This window comes from Periophthalmus magnuspinnatus, chromosome 1 (genome assembly GCF_009829125.3).
Source record: "Periophthalmus magnuspinnatus isolate fPerMag1 chromosome 1, fPerMag1.2.pri, whole genome shotgun sequence".
NCBI classification, from domain to species: Eukaryota; Metazoa; Chordata; class Actinopteri; order Gobiiformes; family Gobiidae; genus Periophthalmus; species Periophthalmus magnuspinnatus.
This window is the reverse complement of record NC_047126.1, coordinates 9,940,897-9,953,525: the sequence shown is the minus strand read 5'-3', so window position 1 is coordinate 9,953,525 and position 12,629 is coordinate 9,940,897. Positions and strand designations below refer to the sequence as shown.

General features: G+C 38.7%; 2 protein-coding genes across 2 annotated transcripts; both read right to left on the bottom strand.

Moving 5' to 3' along the window:
* Nucleotides 1–421: 421 nt before the first annotated feature.
* Nucleotides 422–3,026, bottom strand: LOC117386709 (sialic acid synthase-like). The gene is made up of 6 exons (XM_033984151.2): nucleotides 2,806–3,026; nucleotides 2,336–2,551; nucleotides 2,135–2,234; nucleotides 1,644–1,798; nucleotides 1,278–1,544; nucleotides 422–1,192 (listed from the first exon to the last, which is right to left on the bottom strand). Exons 1-6 carry the CDS (start codon nucleotides 2,935–2,937, stop codon nucleotides 971–973), a joined length of 1,092 nt encoding a protein of 363 aa, XP_033840042.1. The 5' UTR covers nucleotides 2,938–3,026; the 3' UTR covers nucleotides 422–970.
* A 213-nt stretch (nucleotides 3,027–3,239) lies between these two features.
* On the bottom strand, nucleotides 3,240–5,783 carry LOC117386926 (sialic acid synthase-like). The gene is made up of 6 exons (XM_033984339.2): nucleotides 5,641–5,783; nucleotides 5,315–5,530; nucleotides 5,141–5,240; nucleotides 4,226–4,380; nucleotides 3,608–3,874; nucleotides 3,240–3,536 (listed from the first exon to the last, which is right to left on the bottom strand). The coding sequence occupies exons 1-6, from the start codon at nucleotides 5,770–5,772 to the stop codon at nucleotides 3,342–3,344; spliced, it is 1,065 nt and encodes a 354-aa protein (XP_033840230.1). The 5' UTR covers nucleotides 5,773–5,783; the 3' UTR covers nucleotides 3,240–3,341.
* Between the last annotated feature and the right edge of the window lie 6,846 nt (nucleotides 5,784–12,629).

Genomic DNA, 12,629 nt, shown 5'->3' with positions numbered 1-12,629 from the left:
TGTAGCTGAGTTTATTGTGGTAGCTTGCTTGGCAAGGCATCCTAATCCATAAAATCAATACAATGAGCCTAATATTAGACTGTTATATATAGTAACATATATAGTAAATATGTATTTTGCCATTAGGTGTATTAAGTCTGTGATAAAGGGGGTAAGAGACAGAGCCTGACCATTACACTCTGCTTTGCCATGACATATTCAAATGGTAAATGAAAAAAACCTGGTAATTTCCACAAACTAGTCCCTAGAACTCAAGAGCTCACTGTATTACAACAAAAATCATCATTTTACCAATTGTATTAAATATTAAAGGCGTATAGAATATTGCAATGGTTATATTTTTAATCTGCTGCTGAGAAATGTAATGGATTTGTCATTACATTGATACACCACAAAGAACCCAAGATTGAAACTATTTTTTCAGATCAATTTTATTTTTAAATTCAAGTATAGTACAAAGTACAAAGTACGCTACCAGTCAAAAGTTTGCACACACCCTGACAATCTCTCTGAGTAGCCACCTTTTGCTTTGTCAACAACGCTGCAAACCCTTGGTCTTCTCTTAATGAGCTTCTCGATGAGGTTTCCTGAAATGGTTTTCACCTCACAGCTGTGCCACGTCAGGATCAAGAAATGCCAAAAGTGCAAATCAGGATTCAAAGCAAAGGATGGATAATTTTATTTATTTTGTTAATATAAAACAAATTGCGTTATTCTGAGGTTTTTTTTTGTTTTGTTTACTACATTCCAAATTCGTTCATATTCATTGTTTTGATGCCTTTGGTGAGAATCTACAATGGAAATAATCATGGAAAGAAGCATAAATGAAAAAGTGTGTCCACACTTTTGACAGGTCGGGTAGATTTTATCAAATCTGATAAAAATTGTTGGCACCTCCCTCAAATTTTTGAGGAAATTAAGACACATTTTCTGATTTGGAAACTAACTTGGATAAGTACTGAAAATAATTTCAAATGCTATTGTTGGATTTAACTCTCTTGCCATAACACTCTACCACTTCAGATGTGACGCTCTCATCCTCTTCCACATCCTCTGACACAGACTTCCCGACCAGATGGAAAATGTCCTCTGCAGCGACGCCCATCGGCTCAGCCACCTTCACTGTCAACATGTCCAGAGTTAGGACAGTGCCTTTGGGGATCTTCACTTTGGCTACCACTGATTTTCCAAGCTGTATAAAATAAGGTGGATAAGGACACATCTAAGAAGAAAGTTTCATTCAGATATTTGTGTAGCTTTGAGGCTAAGCACCGAACCTTGTCATGACATGGCTTCTCACAGGGTAACATCTGCTTTATGCCACTGCCCAGTGCTCTCTCCACCAAACGAATAGAACGGACGAGCTCCGCCAGCTCAGAGGGCACCAGAGACGCTTCATGGTCACTGCCCTTCCACGTCTTGTCCAAAGTGACATGTCTCTCCACAATCTTCGCCCCTAAAGCCACAGCTGCCACTGAAATAGTGATGCCAGACTCATGGCCGGAGTAACCAATGGGTATATCTGGAAACTCTTTCTGGTATTCCTGCAGATAACAAAAGGGAAGTACTTCAGTAGGGGTAGTGAAGACAAAAAAAACTAAACTCTTTAACTGAGGACAAAACCCAATTTTATGATTTATTACCGTAATGACTCTGAGGTTGACATCCTCTGCTTCCAGAGGATAGGCACTGGTGCACTGCAGAATGGCAAAGTTCTCGTTGTGCTTCTTCACTGTCTGATATACTCGCCGCATAGTCTCCATGGACTGCATCCCACTGGACACCACCATGGGACGACCTGACATCAACAACCCAAAGCATTACACTTTGTTCCTAGTACCTGTACACATATTTATTACTAAAGAAAAATAAGACAACAAACTGATTTAATATTTATGCAGCACATTAAAAACTGTTGGGGAAAAGACCATCTCTTTTATTCACAAATTGACAATGGAACGCACACACTCACATTTCATTTACAGAAGGAACATTCACTTATGTAGTGATCAGTAGTGATGATGCGATCATTAAAAACCATATAGCTTAAAACTTGTTGATTTATATTTGGGGAAAGAATTATAGAAAAAAATCCCCCTGGAACTTCATAAATAGACTGAACAGGTTCTCTCACCTTTTTTTGCGGTTTTCGTCAGATAAGGGAAGTTGTTTGTATCTCCAGACCCCACTTTGAAGAAAGGCACATTGAGCTCATGAAGAAACTCTACAGCCATCTACAAAACAAGTAACGCATTTTTTAAATTTTTTTTTTAAATGACATGTTGTCATTTTTTTTTTTTTTGCAATATGACTTTAGATATTAACTCTTGCTCACCTCATCCATTCCTGACGCAGTGAAGAAGATCCCCACCTCCTCGGCATATTTCTGCAATTCCTTGTATTGCTCATGACTGAACTCTAGATGGCGCTTGTGCTCTCCATAAGTTTTTCCCCATGAATTTTTGGTCGTGTAAGGCCGCTCCAGTGCCTTCTTGTTGAACTTGTGCTCCAGTTCACTCTTCTGAAATTTGGCACAATCAGCTCCGCAATCCTGTGACAAAATTAAACCGCAATTTAGAAAGAGAGGCGTCAATGAGTCTGTGATACAGCGCCCTCACGTGGTAGTGGTCAGATCAAGTTATTACATATCATTGTGGGCTGCAACTACTCAAGCAACACTACTGTTAATAAACATGGAGCTTTTTGTGTTTAGAGAAAAAGGCAGTTACTAACAGTTCAGAAGGACGAAACATGTAAATCTTTAGTTGGTGTACACAAATAAGTTCGCAGATCTGAATGTTTTACCTTTGCCATTTTGATCATCTTCTTGGCTATTTCAATATCTCCTTGGTGATTTTGTCCTATCTCGGCAATAATAAAGCATGGTTCAGAATCTCCGACCTTTCTCCCCGGACATATCTCAAATGTCAAAGGCATCTTACTAAATGAAACGAGTCCAAAAGACAAAACCCTGAGGCTGACAGACAGGAGCGAGATGGCTCTGAATGAAATGCCAGTCTAAAACCAACCCGGAACCAGGATGTGATTACGTACTTCCGATCAAATTGCTATTTCCGGGTAGAAAACAAAATAAAACAAATATTTGTTTGAAGCAGGGATGGATTCAAATGACATGAGTGAACAGACAGCAAGTCAGTAGCATGTATTTATTTATGATAATTCAGAAATTCTTATGTAATTACTATACATAACGTGTTTAATAATATCAATAGGCAACAAACATGCAACTTCAATTCAATGATTGTTTCTTTCATTACAAAACAACTTCAAATGAGGTCTGTATGTATGCAAGGCAACTTCATGTTGTGGATGTGCATATATTAGATCTCTCCCTCTATCATGCTGGGCAGGATGCTGTCGTCAAAGGCCACATCTACTTTAAGCTTCTTGCCCACAAGCTGCTGCATTTTCTCTGGAGTGATTCCTTTAGGTTCACCCACTTTCACTGCAAACATGTCAACACTCAGCACTGTGCCCTTGGCAATGTCCATCTTGGCAATGACCGACTTCCCAAGCTGAAATGAAAAAGGTTGTTTTATACTGATTACATTTAACTTTGTAGTTGTGGATTTTGAATGGCACCAACCTTATCATGACAGTTTTTTTCACAGGGAAGCAGCATCTTAGTGGGAGATCCCAGTGCCGTCTCGACCAGCCGAATGGCCCTGACCAGCTCGGCCAGCTCAGAGCAATCCAGTGAGGCCTCATGGTCATTGCCTTTCCAGGTTTTGTCCAGTGTCACATGGCGCTCCACTACTTTGGCCCCCATCGCCACGGCAGCCACTGAAATATAAATTCCCTGTTCATGTCCCGAATATCCAATAGGAATATTTGGGAATTCTTTATGATATTCCTGCAATAGAGGGAATACTCAGTCACTAAGCAGTAATGACAATGCCCAAGGATGTGAGGTTGTGAACTATTGACTGTAATGTTAAAATAAAAAAATCTGAGACTATGACACAGGTAGAAATTAAATATTTAATATTTTGGTATATGCTATGTCGAGATTCTGTTGTGAATACAACAGCTGTGTAACAGATGGGTGATTATTGATAATTGAAGAATACCAAATAGACCCAAAAATTTACCCAGAGTACAAAAATACTGGCACCAGAAGGACATAATCACATGTTATAAAATTGGAAACCATCCAGCTTGCTCACAATGCATTGTGAGTTCCCATTACTAACATGTCTATTACCTTGATCACACTCAGATGGACATCTTTGGCATCCAGAGGATACGCAGAGGTACACTGCAGGATCGTGAAGTTCTCGTTGTGCTGCTTCACCGTCTGATAAACTCGACGCATTGTCTCCATAGACTGCATCCCACTGGAGATTACCATGGGACGTCCTAATTGGGGTATATTACATGACATTACACCTGTCATTTCTATCTCATAGGGATTTTAATGAAATGATGAGTTGTATGTCCTGTATCAGTACCAAATGTTTGGATACATGCTTCTTTGAAATGTCTGAACACATGCTTCATGGAATGATCATGTGCCAAGACCTTGCACACAGTATATTTTCATAATCCTGCCTGACTATATCAGTACTAAGGTTTGGTTAAAAAACACAGTGTGCCTATTTCCCTCTGTCAGTTACAAAAGAGGGAAGTCAGCATCTAGACGTGAAAATGGGCAGCCATCTCACGGTGCTGTTCTCATGTTACAGGGAGCCAGTTTGCCTCTCTGAAGACATATTAATTAGTATTTATATGTCTGTCACAGGTATATTTGATTTTATTTTTATTTATGTCAAATGTTTTAAATAATGCATTTGTGTCTCCAAACAATTACTGCAATCTACCACTGTAAATGTAAAATTATTTTATTGTTAATTTATATAATTGTGAGTCATCATGATTTGTAAATCCTGTGTAACAACGTGGTAACACAGCCAATATGTAACTGTAAGCTCCCCCTCTCAGTAGCATGTTGTAGACTGCAGAGGGGAGACAGTGTGCCTCGTGTGAGGACATATTAATATTTACATGCCTATCACAGGCATAAAGCTGAGTGACTCCACCCTGTCCTTCGTATATGGCCTGACAAGAGGTTTGTAGCCGTTACACAAATGTATTTCTGCAGCACACACATCAACTTTACCTTTTTTGGCAGTTTTCTCCAAACAGGGAAAATTATTAGCATCACACGAAGCAACTTTGAAAAAAGGCACACCTAATTCATGAAGGAAGTCCATAGCCATCTGAGGACAGAGTGAGAGTGACTGAAAAAGAGTGGCACACATTCATTTCTGGAAGAAATTAACTGACAGGTTACCTCATCCATTCCTGAGGCAGTGAGGAAAATGCCTATCTCTTGGGCATACTTTTTCAGTTCCCTGTACTGATCATGGCTGAACTCCAGATAACGTTTGTGCTCCCCATAGGTTTTCCCCCAAGAGTGTTTGGAATTGTAGGGACGCTCCAGAGCACGCTTGTTAAATTTACCCTCCAACTCACTTTTTTGGAATTTGGCACAATCAGCTCCACAGTCCTGGGATAAAACGGTTAATGCCACCAACCAACAGGATGAAACAAGGAGCAAAGACACTGTCATTTCTGAATACCTTTTTAACACACCACACATTATTTGAGCATATTTACCTTTGCCATCTTGATCATTTTCTTAGCAATCTCAATGTCTCCTTGATGGTTTTGTCCAATTTCAGCAATAATAAAGCACGGGTGGGATCCCCCAATCATTCTACCAGGACACAGCTCAAACTGCAAAGGCATTTTCCATAAAGGATGAGAATGAGCTAGGTTAAAAAAACTCAGGTGTGCACAGGCTATGGGACTGTGGGATAAGATAACTGTAAATGGTCTGAGTGGAGTGTTATACTGTCAATGTCCCGCCTCCAAACGCTAGTAGAGATACAGGCACCAGGTTTTCAATGCCAGAACTTCACATTTCACTCAATAAAATTATGGTTTCACTACAAAAACGACAAGGAAGTCTGGGATCATTTCAAATTTGAAGCTTTTTTTTTTTTCTAAATCGTGTCATTTGGTAGGAATTTTGGGAGGAACTCAGTAAAGACCCGCTGCTCCTACACGTCGAGAGTAGCCAGCTGAGGTGGCTCGGGCATCTGCTCAAGATGCCTCCTGGACACTCCCTAGGGAGGAGACTATGTCTCTCGACTGGCCTGGGAACGCCTTGGGGTCCCACTGGAGGAGCTGGAGGATGTATCTGGGGTGAGGGACATCTGGGACTCCCTGCTTAGACCGCTGCCCCTGTGATCCGGTTTCGGATAAGTGGAAGAAAATGGATAGATGGATAGTCATTAACACAATTACTAATATTACTTTAATAACCAACTTGTAGTTGGTTTGATTAGTGCAAAATGTGCCCTTCTTGCTGGTACTTACCAGTACTCCCATAATAAGCAAAATGTGCGCAGTGTCATGCATTTTGAATGAACAAAATGTACGCAGCACCAGTGTTGGGCAAGATACTTCAAAGAAGTAATTAGTTATAGTTACCCTCTACTTCTCCTGAAAATGAATCATTAAGAGAGGTGAAAACGAGTTGCACTCAACCTTATTTGTTTTGCAAATCACCAAATGCACTGACAGCAATGGTGAAAGAGAAGTTGTAGGCGTGAAGACATTTCGCTGCTCATCCAAGCGGCTTCTTCAGTTCAGTTCCGTCAGGTTACTGGCAGATACTGCCTTATATCTATTTGAAGGGAGGTGCTAACTACACCAAAACTAAAAACACCTATTATTTACAGTTTCTGTTTGTAGACTAGGTTTATTGAGCTACACTAAGCATCCTGGCTCGCCCTATCGTTTTCTTTATTTTGGTTTGGGTCTGAGAATGGAGTTATACATGGGAGATAGATGAAGTCTAAGGTTCTCAGTTCTTGAACAGGAACTGACAGGAAGGATTGTGAACATCAATGGGGCCTTAGATATCATCTATTTATTGTTGTCTTATTTTGATCACTAATCTATCTATGTGGTTACTGTAAGAATGTTTGTTTCTGGTGTAAGCATCAAAGACGACCGAGAGTCTAGAACAAAGTCAGAAAGGTTTAATGAGTTTCACACAGGTAAAGTGAACAGTGAAGCAACAGACTCAACCGAAAGGATAGGATGAGAGCTCTGAGATGTGCAGGTTTACATGTGTGTGTCCGCATAGTGTTATCTTCATAAGCTCCCACACAGCTACAGGGCCGCAGGACTCACAGCTCTGTCCTTGACTCAAAGCAACCATGTCTCCTATTGTATCTTATTGTGTCTGCATTTCATCAATATTCACGTGTTATTAACTTAAACGTTAGTACTTCGAGATACGAGTTTAAAGTAGTGCACCCTGCTAAATCTTGATACTTTATGGTGTGAAACAACCAGTGAAAAGAAACAACGATATCAAACAACCAAAAAATAGTAATATATATATATATATATATATATATATATATATATATATATATATATATATATATATATTTTTTTTTGGTTGTTTGATATCGTTGTTTCTTTTCACTGGTTGTTTCGTATATATATATATATATATATATATATATATATATATATATATATATATATATATATATATATATATATATATATATATATATATATATATATATATATATATATATATATATATATATATATATATATATAAGCCCTAAAACCATCTATATGATATAAAACCAAAATAAGATGATAAAAGCTAATACACATCCATGAGTAGACTAAGCACACCATGAACAAATTATCTGTTGTAATTTAAAAACTTTATAAACCGCGCCAGGCAAGCACAAAAATCATAACTATTAAACTGAAGCATGTGGATCTATTCAGTACAAGATCTAAAAACCCATTTGTTACAGTACTGACATTCTTGAGCGGTACTGCCCTTCTTTTACCTTCTGACTTACACTGTATGTATTTTCATTTGTCAGCTGAGGGCGAGACGACACTATTAGGGACAACAGCTCTTTGACGATTGTGCACAATTGATTCAATAACCCAGACTTTTGGATAGGTGTTTTGATACAATTCATTCATGTCATGGGACCAGTGGAGGAAGAGCCCAGTCCACAGAGCAGTTTCAGACCCAGTAGGACTTATGTCTTTAGGCAACAGCAGAAGCAGAGGCAGTCCTGGTCATGTGACCGTTCAGTCCAGAGAGAGGTACATGGAGCGCCACTGCACTCAGATCACACCCCCTCAGACACAACAGGACATGGACCTCTCTCAAATCCGCTTCAGTCAAACCTAAAACCTATTAAAATATCTATTCCAAATTTGCATGGACAAGTTTTTCATTTTCACCTCAAAATGTATAAATAGTTTTGCATAAAAAAATCTGTATCTGTAAATCCTAAATTAAAAGTAAGGAAAATTAAATAATTAAAAATATAATGTTTGAATTGTTTATATGAATTTCAGCACAATCTAATTAATCATAAAATCAACTAAACAAGCTTATTTAAATAATGCTACAATAAAATCATCACTGTCAGGTGAGTTTAAAAAATATTGATCTTTCTTTGTATTGAACAAAACATAATCAGACTGTGACACTTAACACCATAAACCTTAATCTTGCATAATTTAGGTTTGGTTCAACAGTAAGCTAAACTTGAATTATTCTGAGTGGATGATTATTTGGTAAGTTGCCTTCATCAGAAATTGATCACATACTCATAAATGTTTGAGAAAAATATTTAAATAATTTATGTAATTTTTCGTAAAGGAAGTCTGTTTGGCAAATTTGAAAATGGGTTTAGATTATATTTTATAACCATGACTGTTTATGTGTTATGCTCCTATATTTATTTCTTTTTTTTCTTTTTTTTTTTGTTTTTTTGCCAGAGATATTTACAAATCTCCTGAAATGCAGCTCTAGTGGAGTCACAAGCAGCACTGACAGTTACAGTGTTCACTGTTTTAGGTAGAATTATAAGAAATATCTTGCTCTGACAAACCTATGACCTGCAACTCTCTCTCTCAAAACTCTCTCACCCACTTTAAAAACTCTCTCACTCATTTTAAAAAACTCTACCGTCACTTTCTTATGTCTAACAAAAGTAAATCAGTCCATGTTTCTTTTGTCATAGTAGTAGTTCAGTTATGTTTTTACATAGTCCATTTTGCAGTGGAGGAGTGAAGTGAAGCAGTGAAGGAGCTACAATGTTGTTGCAATGAAATTTATAAAAACAGAGGCCAAAAACTGGTGACATCTGTTTTCTAAGCCAGAAAGCCATGCAACACCTGGTAAGCTAAGCAAGCTCCACCAGCCCACCAGCAAAAAAAAAAAAAAAAAGACAGTGGTGAGTTTGCTCAGAATGAAGCAAAAGAATACAACACACTATTCAGTGAGATCAGTGAATATAACCCCAACAATGTAGTAAACTACTCCCACATCTGAAGGTCATCGAAAATGCCAGATTCATGCCACTGCCATATTATACAGACTGTTACTTATGACAGAAGATTTCATCCACTCTATAACAGACAGTCATCCACGAAAATACAGCCCAGGAAATCACCTGTCCCCAGTGCCAATGAGTCCAGCCCTTCTGCTGCCTCAGACTTAGCTAAATACCTGATTCGCAGGGAATTAGTTAGCTCAGACTACTACTCAAACTACTGGGCCTGGAAAGCATCTTTTCATAATGCCACTGAAGAAGTCAGTCTCACGCCAATAGCCACAGCTGGTGTCAGAGCATTGTGGCAAAGGCTGGAGGACGGCTATGGGTCCCCTGAAGCAATAGAGAATGCTTTGCTGAAAAAGCTCAAAGATTTTCCTAAAATCACAGAGAGAATCACAAACTAAGAGAGGTGACCTCCTCACTGAACTTGACGCAGCCCACCTAGATGGGTTCTTACCTAGTCTCAGTTATCTTGACACATCCCATGGCATTACCCCTATTGTTCAAAAACTCCCATATCACCTCCAGGAAAAGTGGAACACTGCAGCATCCCACTACAAAGAGCAATACAATGCTACTTATCCTTCATTCCCAGTCTTTGTAAAGTTTGTGTGCGACAGAGCCAAAACACTCAATGACCTAAACTTTGCCCCCCTACTCTTTACCAGTGGTCAAAATGTTTCTGAGCCAGAGAAGCCGAACAAGTCAAACTTCAAACCTGCAGTGTCTGTCTGCAAAATTGACATGACTGCTCCAGACAGCAGTCGTGACCTCCCTGGTAACAAAACCCAGACAACCAATGCCCACTCCACAACAAACCACACTCCCTTTGCATGGTGTCGTGGTTTCAGAGCCAAAACTCTAGATGAGAGAAAAGCAAATGATTTGTTACAAATGCTGTTCCTCTGCCAGCCACAGGGCAAAAGACTGTAACACAAACATAAAATACAAGTGTAAAAGCAACCAGCATGTTACAGCTCTGCATCCTGGACCGGCACCATGGAAAACAACAGCTCCAGACACAGCAGCACTGGACCAACATGGCAGGGAGCGTCCAGAAAACTCCACCCAAGCCATAACTTCTAAATGCACGGAGATCTTTGTAAAGAGTAACAGTTGATGTACCCACATGTGTCAGAATCACTTTAAGTATGTCAGGTAAGCATTTATACACTTTGGAGCACACATAAAAAAAATATTTTCCTCATCCTTGCCTAATTTTTTTGGTTAAAATTAAAGTGCAGAAAGCTGCAGTAGAGACCTGGGGGCAGAAATACACTATATTTCAACTGAAAATATTGCTGATCTCTCGCATTTTAAATTAAATATCTATATATATAGGTTTTTTTTTACAATAATTTTATCATTAATAAATCCAGGCGTTTTATGGAGGGACTTTTGTTGTCTCCAAACCTATCATGAAGACATTTGTAGAACATTTGGGAAAAAAATGCAATAACTTTTAAACACTTCAACATCTATGAAGGCTCTACTGAAAGCTCACACTGAGAGGAATCTGCATCTGCACACACCAGCTGCTCTATTACTGATGTACATTTATATAGCATATCAAAACACAATATAAACTGTATATTTGTATATAAAATATAGTCAAAACAAGTGGTATGGGTCAAAATAAATATATATTTATAAACTCCACACAGTGCAAGCAGTAAACAAACACACACTGCAAACTGAAAACATCCTGTACATGATTATGGCTTATTTCTGCTTCCTTCTTCCTGCTGTCTTCTGATGGCTCCTGCCTCTGCCAGCTCCAAGACAAGAGTTTTTCTAAAGGCCTTTTCGTGCATATAGGGATTTTACCCTTTGATCTACAGTGTCCTTTATAGAGAATTAAGGCCTTCACAAATGCAATGTCCACAAAATGATGAAAAAATGTCTTGTACCATTTCTGCAAAACCTGGTAATAGCCGATGAGCGCATCTGAGAGGTCACCGTCACCCATGTGCCTAAGGAAAAACACAAACACATTAGTAACAAGAAAGTACAATTGAGAGGGTTGAAGTAATATTATATCATATACATATCCATATTCATCACAAAAAAAAACAAAAACAAAAAAAACAATAAAGAACGCACAATGATACAGGATTTACGCACGAAGTGGAGCTGGTCTGGACACTGTACTCTACCTGTAAAGCAGTAAAGAATGTCAAAATATACACCGTCTCGTTCAGCTGCTCGTTAGCTGTTTGTGGAAAACACCAGTAATGCGTAATGCGTAGTGACTGGTTGATACTACAACCGTGAGAGCGAGCATAAACATTCTGTGATCTGAGGCTTCAGTGATCTGCAAAACCAATGATAATTGTCAAATTAGGTGTCAATCATAAGATAACATTTGGGTTTATCATTGGGCAGCACAGTTATCGCTGTCTGAATTATACTCTGCCAGATATCAACAATAAGCAAAGTCTGATCCTTAAGATAAAGGCGAAAAAAAGCAACTGCAGCTCCCTTCACCCGCCCTCATGCACTACAAAGCCAAAATGCACGATGGGAAATGAAGTTTTGTCGTCACGTGTGTCTGACAGCGGCCTGGGAGCTGATTGGATGCGTTGTACGATACAGACAACATGTTTATTATACAGTCTTGACGAGCTAAAAGTCATTATCACCACAAGCAGGGCCTAAGCGTGTGAACTTTATAGTGAGCTCTGGATTTTTTGCTCTGGTGATGTGATGTCAGTCTGTGGTGTGTGGGGAAACAGAAGAATGACTTTTCTGGACCTCGAGGAGTGTCCAAGCTGATTTAAGCCCTCTGCTTAAATACAATCCATTTTAGACACACCTATACACACACCTGTCAGGAGTTAGGTAAAGTTAGCACCAAATTCACAGATTCGGATTTAAACGCAAAACTCTTGATAGAAAAAAAAAACAAAAACAAAAAAAAACAAAAAAAACAACAACAACAACAACATAACACTATACTCACATTTACACAGCTTAACGACTACAATGTTGTTGTTGTTGGTTTTTTGTTTGTTTGTTTTTTTGTTTTTTAAGCGCAGCGAAATACATTGCAGCAAATAACCAGCCTTTCTTTATACAGTCTATGACCTAACCCTATCAGGTAGAGGCTTGAGACTAATCCCAGTAAATAATTCACATTTTAAAAGCAGGCTGCAGACTTCAGCTGTGCGTTTCCTTTTGGGGTTTTCAACGCAAAATATT

Coding starts and splice junctions, on each gene's coding strand:
- LOC117386709 (XM_033984151.2), bottom strand. CDS start 2,937: ATGCCTTTGACATTTGAGATATGTCCGGGGAGAAAGGTCGGAGATTCT. Junction 2,235..2,335: donor CTGCGTCAGGAATGGATGAG/GTGAGCAAGAGT, acceptor CTTGTTTTGTAG/ATGGCTGTAGAGTTTCTTCA. Junction 1,193..1,277: donor AGAAGCCATGTCATGACAAG/GTTCGGTGCTTA, acceptor TATTTTATACAG/CTTGGAAAATCAGTGGTAGC.
- LOC117386926 (XM_033984339.2), bottom strand. CDS start 5,772: ATGCCTTTGCAGTTTGAGCTGTGTCCTGGTAGAATGATTGGGGGATCC. Junction 3,875..4,225: donor TCCATCTGAGTGTGATCAAG/GTAATAGACATG, acceptor CCTCTATTGCAG/GAATATCATAAAGAATTCCC. Junction 3,537..3,607: donor AAAAAAACTGTCATGATAAG/GTTGGTGCCATT, acceptor TTTTCATTTCAG/CTTGGGAAGTCGGTCATTGC.